This window comes from Clupea harengus, chromosome 13, assembly GCF_900700415.2.
Source record: "Clupea harengus chromosome 13, Ch_v2.0.2, whole genome shotgun sequence".
NCBI lineage: Eukaryota > Metazoa > Chordata > Actinopteri > Clupeiformes > Clupeidae > Clupea > Clupea harengus.
Genome location: NC_045164.1, coordinates 182,501 through 192,500, shown reverse-complemented (window position 1 = coordinate 192,500; position 10,000 = coordinate 182,501). Strand labels below are relative to the sequence as shown.

General features: G+C 44.6%; 1 protein-coding gene across 1 annotated transcript in view; it reads left to right on the top strand.

The window, feature by feature from the left end:
* Nucleotides 1-10,000, top strand: part of kcnh1a (potassium voltage-gated channel, subfamily H (eag-related), member 1a) — an 87,213-nt gene that overhangs the window by 43,550 nt on the left and 33,663 nt on the right. Inside the window, exons 8-9 of the mRNA XM_031578670.2 lie at nt 1,027-1,226; nt 2,070-2,322. Coding sequence (XP_031434530.1) covers nt 1,027-1,226; nt 2,070-2,322 — 453 coding nt within the window. The remainder of the gene's footprint in view (nt 1-1,026; nt 1,227-2,069; nt 2,323-10,000) is intronic.

The following is a 10,000-nucleotide window of genomic DNA, read 5'->3' as shown; positions in this document are numbered from 1 at the left end:
CAGTCCTCAGCCTGTCATCTATCCCTCTCCTCATCACTGTCCCGCTATCTACACCCTCTTATGAGCAGCACTCCCTCCACTATTTGGTCTGATTTCAGCCTTTGTTAAAGTCCTTTCTCCATCTTCTGCCTCCTCCTTTTTCTCCCCCTCCCTCTCTGTCTCTCTCTCTCTCCCCCTCCCTCTCTCCCTCTCTCTCTCTCTCCACCTCCCCCCCCTCTCTCCTGCTCTCCGCCTCCCCCCTATCTCTCTCTCTCTCCGCCTCCCCCCTCTCTCCCTCTCTCTCTCTCCACCCTCCCCCCCTCTCTCTCTCTCTCTCTGCCTCCCCCTCTCTTTCTCCGCCTCCCCCCCTCTCTCTCACTCTCTGCCTCCCCCTCTCTCTCTCTCTCTCTCTCTCTCTCTCTCTCTCTCTCTCTCCCCCTACTTGTTTAGTCATTGCCAGTTTACAACAGCAAGAAACTGATTCTGATTCTGATTTAGATGTTGTGAGATGATTGAAATGATGCACTACTATACAGCTGAAGTCTCTTCCGCAGCTGTCAGCTGCAGGGATGGAGTGCTCTGAGTTCCACACCCTTTAACTCACTGGCCTCAGTGTCTCTCCTCTGACTCCACGGGGGCCAATAGGGGCAGAGTAAACGTTGTCTCCCACAAATGTCAAGCTAGTAATAACTTAAAGGAATACGACACGTATACGTGTATACGTATGCACACGTTACGGTCATCACTAGTCATCACTTGTGTTCCTGTGCCTCAACCGGCAGAGCAAATGGTAGAGTGAGGTGCTATCAACACCAAAATCACGGGTTTGACTGCCAGGGAGCACGCACAGGCTACTGATGGAAATATATATCTGTGCTGTGAGTTACTTTGGAGAAATGTCTCTGCTGAAAGAGTACATTTGTATGTTGTCATTTCATCTCTTCTTCTACAGCACAGAAAAGTTAAGATGATTAGTTCCCTGAGTACTGAACTTAAGGAACTAAATGAACTAAAGTTGTTCTCCCTCTGCCTTTGTCTCTCTGTTAGCTCTTCTGTACGCCACCATCTTCGGTAACGTCACCACCATTTTCCAGCAGATGTACGCCAACACCAACAGGTACCACGAGATGCTGAATAGCGTGCGGGACTTCCTGAAGCTGTACCAGGTGCCCAAGGGCCTGAGCGAGCGGGTCATGGACTACATCGCCTCCACCTGGTCCATGTCGCGAGGCATAGATACAGAAAAGGTATCACAAACTGTAAGCCCAATTTATTACCTCGCATGCTGGTTTGTGTTAGACCCTCTGCATGATCCATTCCCAAGTTTACCTGTGTGTGTGTGTGTGTGTGTGTGTGTGTCTGTGTGTCTGTGTTTTGCTCTCTGTCTCATTCTCTCTGTTTCTCTCTCTCGCTCTCTCTCTTTCTCTCTGTCACTCCTTTGCAATCTCCCTTCCTGCCGTCTTCATGCATCTCTCGCTCATCTTACTCTTCGTCTCTCTGCTACTGTGTGTAAAATGACAAATTGCTTCACCATTAGAAAAGGCTTACCACAATGACTGCAGATAAGGTGTTACTGATACGGTAAATGAGATCTCAGTGTTGATAATGAGTGCAGTGATAAGCAGCCCCTGCACTTCACTCCCAGCTCAGCATAGAAAGGAGAAGAGGGGAGGGGAGGGGAGAAGAGAGGAGAGGAGAGGAGGGGAGGAATCAAATCCTCTCATCGTCCCCGGCCCGGCATCCTACCCACACCTCCACAGAGTCACTCCTGCCTTCCAGGAGTTTGTGAGGAGGTTACCGTGACAACTGCATCCCAGCTGGGGCTGCTGGCAGCAGGGGATGCTCTGGGAATGAAGGTTTAGAGGAGCCTCAGGAGAAGCAGTGGAGCCAATGGGATTCCTGCGCACAGGAACTGCAGTGTTTTTGACTACTTCTCCTGTTGTGTTCTTTTTCTTTCCTTCCTCTTTCCTTTTTGCCTTTCTTTCTTTCCCTTCTCCAAACTCTTCTCTTCAACCTCCTTTCTCTTTCTCCATCTTCCATCTTTTGCATCTTCTCTTCTCTTCTCTTCTCTTCTCTCTGTCTGTTTGCAGGTGTTGCAGATCTGCCCTAAGGACATGCGCGCTGACATCTGTGTGCATCTGAACAGGAAGGTATTTAAGGAGCATCCAGCGTTCCGATTGGCCAGTGACGGCTGCCTGCGTGCCCTGGCCATGGAGTTCCAGACCATCCACTGTGCCCCGGGCGACCTCATCTACCATGCCGGGGAGAGCGTAGACAGCCTCTGCTTTGTGGTGTCAGGCTCTCTGGAGGTCATCCAGGATGATGAGGTGGTTGCCATCTTGGGTGAGTGTGTGTGTGTGTGTGTATATGTGTGTGTGTGTGTGTGTGTGTGTGTGTGTGTGTGTGTGTGTGTGTGTGTGTGTGTGTGTTGGGTGGGGTTAGGTTGCTGAAGGGGAGTGGGATTTGGATATAACCATTTGAATGGATGGATGTGTCCTGCTTTGAGATACACAGTTATACTTCTGTTAGATTTTGGTGTATTTCACACATCAGACCATATTCACAAACCCCCCCACCCTGTTAGCTTCAGCCACACCAGATGGTTGGAGACAGACATATTAGCCTTTCAACCAGACCCCTCTGCCTGGCATTTCCTCTCATGCCCCCACAATCACACCTTGACCCCCAGACAGATAACTCCAACATACTTAATGAAACCCCCCTTGCCAAAAGGTTCTGAGTAGCCCACACCCCAAAATTTCCTCCAGATTGATACCTGTGGATAATTGAATTATGCCATTGTGTTGATATGTTAATTCTACTCTATATAACCTAAGTATTTCTGTAAGATCATTGAAGGATTCTTAGAAGGATGTGACCGTGCTATCCGAGGTTACTGTGCTGCACGTCGGAATAAACTGATTATTTTCGCTAAGCCGCCTTCCCAAGTTTCTTACTCTGAACAAGCTAACTTGACCAAGGAACCAACTTTTGTGTTTTCATCAAAGATTTCGCCAAGAGCAGCATACTCTTTCACTTCCAACTGGCCCTGTTGGAAACATAAGTTGTGTGTCTTGCTATTATCAGGACTTACCATTACACATCCAACCAACTCAAAGCAGAGAGGGGGAGAGAGAAAGAGAGGGAGAGAGAGAGAGAAGAAGAAGAAGAAGAAGAGTGTCCTAAACTGGTGGCCTTCCTCATAAGGAAACAAATAGAAGAATGGGATAGAGGGAGTGAGAGAGACAGAGAGAGATAGCATAGGAGAGAGAAAGAGAGCGCATAGGAGAGAGGGAGAGAGAGCACATCGGAGAGAGAGAGAGAGAGAGCGCATAGGAGGGAGGGAGAGAGGAAGGAAGCGTAGGAGAGAGAGGGAGAGAGAGAGTGAGAGCAAGAGTGCATAGGAGAGAGGGAGAGAGGGCATAGGAGAGAGAGAGAGAGAGAGCAAGAGCGCATAGGAAAGGAGAGAGGGAGAGAGAGCGCATCGGAGAGAGAGAGAGAGTGCTTAGGAGAGAGGGAGCGAGAGAGAGAGAGAGTGCCTAGGAGAGAGGGGGAGAGGGAAGAAGTGCGAGACTAAGCGTAGGAGGCTCATTAGAAGTAAATCATTCTCTCTATTGACTCCATGTGCAAATGAGACACATCAAAGTAGCGCTGGAGGCCTGAGAGAGCCGCCTGGAAAAAAGAAAAATAGAGAGACAGAAGAGACTCTTTAAGTTGTCTGAAATGTCAAGTGGTCACAAATCTGTGTTTTTCCCAGGGTGCTTGAAGGCTTGAATTGACCAGCGCATTAATCTTGGCTGTCCTTACATCTACCACACATCACACAGATCTCCAAGTTGTTCACTAAGTAAGACAGTATTCCCACATTCATTATTCCCGTTTACCTCCGACATACGTAAACCTTAACACTGGTGATCCAGAACATTCATGAATATTCCATAGACTATCCGTGTGAATAATTCATCCCTATTTGAATACTGGCCCGCCTCCTCCTCATTGCCCATTCCAACACTGGAAGGAGAAGGAGGGGAGATCAGACTGAACGCAGCGGAGGTGAGGGGAGAAGATTAGAGCGAGTAATGAGGAATGGAAGGCTACCAGCGGGCAGGCAGGACCACAACGACAGAGTTCAGAGCAGCCATGTTGGATGTGCGGCTTGGAGTCCTAAGAGTGGTGGAGGTGGAGTGGGTGGAGATGAAAGGAGGCTGTGTGTGTGGAGACAGACAGACAGGCGGGCGGGCGGGCAGACAGACAGACAGACAGACAGACTGCACTTCATATTGATACATGTATCAATTCCTAAAATAAATGTTTTTTTATTATTGCAATTTTTTCAGGAGGACATCATTTGCACAGAAAGGTGAGATTTTTACTGTCGAAAACTTTATCAGACAGTGTGTAAAAATCCTGCACATAATAATAAGGTGCATCGGATGTAATCGCTGAGTCTGCGTCTCTGTTTTAGCTTTCACTTGCCATTTTTATATGAGACCGAGAGCTGTTGTCTTGGAATACGTTGCTTTCTTGGTATATATGTGTGCGTGATGATTCATGGGTAACGTAGTGCGAAGTCGAGTTAGTTGGTTTAGGTGTAGCCTACATCGCGGAAATTATACGGCTACTGAGCAACGACATGGTGAAAGTATTCGATTTAGACAGTGTCTCTCCTCAGGAGAAGGAAAACATTCTGTAACGTTTTAGCTACCTCAGTGGCGCCGGACCTCAGATAATATGAACGTGTTCACCGTTCAAATTCATTATTTGTCATTAGGTTGCGTTCAGTTCATCGTTCTCATAAAAATGAACGTGTTCAATGAACGCGTTCTTTTGAACTCGTTTATGCACAACACTGCAGACAGACAGAAAGGCAGGCAGGCAGACAGACAGACAGAAAGGCAGGCAGGCAGGCAGGCAGGCAGGCAGGCAGGCAGTAGGCTGTTCTGGGGCTAAGAGGTTTGAGAGTCGGAGCAGACAGGGGATCAAATGCACCTCGGGGGCCGGACTCCCTCAGAGAAAATAAAATGCATCTGTCAGAGACACCGGAGAGGCGGCAGAGGACAGAGGACACTGCTGCCACAGGCGGGAGCGTCAGCTTTGTTGTGTCACTTCACACGTCCATGCGTCTTTCACACGGTCTGCACAGTGCCAGCCGCATGAGGGAGGGAGGGCAGAGTTTTGACGGCCTTTCTGCAAATTGAAAACCCTATCAGCTTAAGTGACATAACAAAGGACAAATAACCACATAGTGCAGAACACACACATGTTACCATGAAGCCTCTATACAATGGAAGGAAAGAGCACTGCTAGTAGAGATAAAGCAATTCCAGAAATATGGCCTGTGTGTATGTGTATGTGTATGTGTGTATGTGTGTGTGTGTGTGTGTGTATGTGTGTGTGTGTGTCCCTGCTAAGATCAACGTTGTTCTTTTTTCAAATGGTCACTTCAGTCAGACAAACTCCCATGTCTTTAGGGTGAGGAAACAGGTTATGTTTTTGTTGTCCTTGGCAACAGACAAGAAATTATGTTTTTGATGTTTGCTGTTTTGCCGATGTAAGAATTGTTGAAGTTGAATTATTCTCTGTTACTTAGTACAGATGCAAGGTCCGTGAAGTGCTTCAAATCAGACTAGTATCCAGCTGTGTTAGTGTGCTTCTTTATGGGAATGAACCCCTTATACTTTGCCATACGGGTTTCAGTAGACAGTTTGTTTTAGATAAAGATGAAATATGGACAAGGAAATATATTGCCCCGGCCTATATGTTGTTGTTGAACTATGACCAGGAGAAGGGTGTTGATGCAAAGGCCCAGGAGGAGCGAGGAGAATAACGAGGCCAGGAGGAAAGAGTCTGTGCAGATGGGGAGGTCAGGAGAGACAAACTGGGTTTGGCTGGGTGCAGCGCTGCGGGACTTTTAATTTGCTTGATCCCTGCCCTCCTGGGGAACACAGCCATGGACAGGAGGGCAGAGAGAGGTGTCAAGACTTTTAATTTGTGCGAAGAGGCAGGAGGTGACACTCACACAGGGCACATATACAGACTCTTACTTGCACACATACAAACACACACACACACACACACACACACATACACACACACACACACACGTACACAACGAATGAAGACCTGCCCAGCGCCTGAAAAGTGGGAAGTGAGAAAGAGCACAGATTGAGAGTCAGGCCGGATTGGTGTTAGTTAAAGGCAGGATTGGTGTTAGTTAAAGGCAGGATTGGTATTAGTTAAAGGCCAGATTGGTGTTAAACCCAATTTATGGTTGTCCGTTTACGGAGACACAGAGACACACACTGTTAGCCCCAATTTCTTATCAAGTCTACTGTACTTAAACAATTTAATTACAGTGCACTTAAAAAAATTAAGTTTTATGACATTACTACTAAATGTTAAGTATATTCTACTAAGTGTGATGACATTACTACAAGTTTCTAAGTATATTCTACCAATTTGTAGATATAGTCGAATGTGTGAATGACTTTAAGTGAAATGGCTTTAAATTACTGAGTTTGTTTCACTTAAAGAATTTAAGTTTATGACATTACTACTAAATGTTAAGTATATTCTACTAAGTGTGATGACATTACTACAAGTTTCTAAGTATATTCTACCAATTTGTAGATATAGTCGAATGTGTGAATGACTTTAAGTGAAATGGCTTTAAATTACTGAGTTTGTTTCACTTAAAGAATTTAAGTTTATGACATTACTACTATATTCTACTAAGTGTAATGACATTACTACAAAATTCTAAGTACTTTGTAGATATAGTCGAATGAGTAAACATAAGTGTTAACTTAAGTTAGGTGGCTTTCAATTACTGAGTTTTATTCACTTAAAGAATTTAAGTTTTATGATATTACTACCAAATGTTAAGTATATTCTACTACTTTGTAGATAAAGTCGAATGAGTGAATAACCTAAGTGTTAACTTAAGTTAAGCGGCTTTCAATTACTGAGTTTCAGTCATGACCAGAGTGCATTGTGGGAATGTGAATGCTCTTGACAGCTGAAAAGCATTAAGTAAATTAAGTCTGTAATTAATTTGGCAAAAAAACAAACTACAAATCAGCCGTGGTTAACCTAACGTGGTCACAACTTGAATGCGGAGCATGTTTAATTGAAACGCTCCTCTTGTTTTTTTACAATGTTTTGGAAGTGCAAGTACTGTCCTCATAGCTGTGAAAAGAGAGCACAGCTATTTAAACATTATAGACTAAAACATGGAAGTTAAGCAAGAACAGAGCCTTTTCCATGTTTATATCAGGAATGTCTGTGTACGTTCAGGTTATGCTTAATTTGGGGAAATGCAAGCTGCCACAAGATGCAAGCTTGCGAGTAGGTGCTAACTGGTTGCAATAATAAAAAAAAAGAAGTTTATTTTTGTATTTATTTTTTACGTTTTTGTATTTTTGGTTTCCTAAAAAGTGTTGAAATAAAAGTGAAATCAAAAACTTGTAATTTTGAACTTGTAATTAAGTGCATTGAACTTACACACTTAAGTGTAGTACTTATGCAAAGCGATTGTTATTGCAAAATATTTTAAGTGAAATCAACTTCGGAATTAAGTGCATTGAACTTAATGCTTTAAGTTTAATCACTATGCAAAGCAGTTGATATTGCAATATATTTTAAGTTAAATGTACTCAAGTTTTCATTATACATTACTTGATGTTTTTAAGGCAACCACTTTCCTCAATTTTTTTAAGTAAACTCAACTTATCTGGGCTTAGTGTATTGCAATAGATTTGAAGTTAAATCGGCTTGGAATTTTTATGTTCATTGAACTTAATGCTTTAAGTGTAGTCACTATGCAAAGCAGTTGATATTGCAATATATTTTAAGTTAAATGTACTCAAGTTTTCATTATACATTACTTGATGTTTTTAAGGCAACCACTTTCCTCAATTTTTTTAAGTAAACTCAACTTATCTGGGCTTAGTGTATTGCAATAGATTTGAAGTTAAATCGGCTTGGAATTTTTATGTTCATTGAACTTAATGCTTTAAGTGTAGTCACTATGCAAAGCAGTTGATATTGCAATATATTTTAAGTTAAATGTACTCAAGTTTTCATTATACATTACTTGATGTTTTTAAGGCAACCACTTTCCTCAAATTTTTTAAGTAAACTCAACTTATTGGGGCTTACAGTGCAGAGAGCCCTCTCCGTTGTGGCAAACCCTCTCCGAGCACCTCTCAGTGGCCTCTTTTTTTTCTTTTTATTGCTTTGCAACACCCACAACCGTCGGAGAACCATAAATGAAAACGAGTCCGTCGAGGCAACTGCGTGACCGTCGTCACGGAGTCGTAGAAGTATATTTCGGCCATTAGTTAGAGTTAAAGGCAGGATTGGTGTGCAGTTAAAGTTAAAGACAGATCTGGGATCTCCTCCTGGCACAAAGAGATATGTGGGGTTAAGACCAGCGGGTCCTCTGCTCATAAGACCATCGTTAGCTCATGTCCTCTGCTCAAGACCATCGTTAGCTCATGTCCTCTGCTCATAAGACCATCGTTATATCTGTCGTTATATCTGCTTATATCTCCAGCTCGGTTCTGCCTCAGCTACTGTCTCATAGGGATCCATTAGGTTTAACAGAGCGGACCGAGGCGTAGAGAGAGCCACAAACGTACAACAACTTATCGTTTATTAAGAGAGAGAGAGTTTGTGTTGTGACTTAAGGTGACTCTCCTACTTATCAGACCAGAATGGTCCCGCATTTGTGCCTATAGACATGAATTACGTTGCTCTTTCCTGGTTAGAATTCTAACATCTTTTGTTGTAACATCACGTTTCACACCGCAGCACTCTGCTCTTGCACACACGCACACACACTCATAAACACTCTCTCGCACACACACACGCACACACACACACACACACACACACACACACACACACACACACTCATAAACACTCTCTCTCACACACACACACACACTCACTCATAAACACTCGCAAACACACACACAGACACATTAATAAGCACACACTCACACACACACGCACGCACACACACACACACACACACACACACACAGACAGTAATTAGCACATACACATGCGCAGACACACACACATACACACACACGCACGTACACACACACACACACACACATACACACACACACACACACACACACACCCATGCACATCATTAGCAGTAGTGTCATGGCTGGTGGTAGTATCCATCGATTGACTAACTCGCTGTAGTCGTTCATGCACACCGCGTTTTGTCATCTGGTAGATAATTGGGCAGACATACACTGATAGGGGAACCCACTACTGCGGTGCACTACAGCATTGACATAAGCTCTCATTCTCCCTCATTCTGTCTCTCTTTATTAGTCCCTTATTCCCACTCCATGGACCTCATGGCCATTTTGGCCACCATAAGTAACTGAGCACTGTGACGCCGATGAATAACTGTGGAACTCCACTCTCATTAGGTTAATGGGGTGCTGTCTGTTCGACCAAACAGGGCTGTGTTGATACTCCACACTGACCCCGCTGACCTTACACTCACACTGGCGCTTACACTCAACCGGGCTCCCTTGAGTACCACTGGTAACACACTCGTGATCCTCAGATAAGTCTACACACATGGGCTGAAGCACTGGTAACACACTCGTGATCCTCAGATAAGTCTACACAAACGGGCTGAAGCACAAGCAGAGCTGCAGTGTGGACAGGTTAAGTTAACGGCAGCAGAGTCCAAACAGCGTATGGGCTGAAACACACCAAACGCGTTTTTAAAACGGCAGACGCTTCAAAAACATCAGAGCCAACAACAGAGGTACCAGGCTGTTTTGCCCGGCGCCTAGGAAGCAGAGCTGCGTGCGCAACCTGCCTGGGCCGAGTGTGACATTGATGAGCGGTGCGCCTTGCGCTGGAAAGTTGAGAATAGTTCAACTTTTAAGCGCATCTAAAAAACGCGAGAGACGCAACACGTGGCGGAGAAAAGGCGCAAACGCAAGGCGCACCGTACCATAGGAAACAATGCATTTGCTAG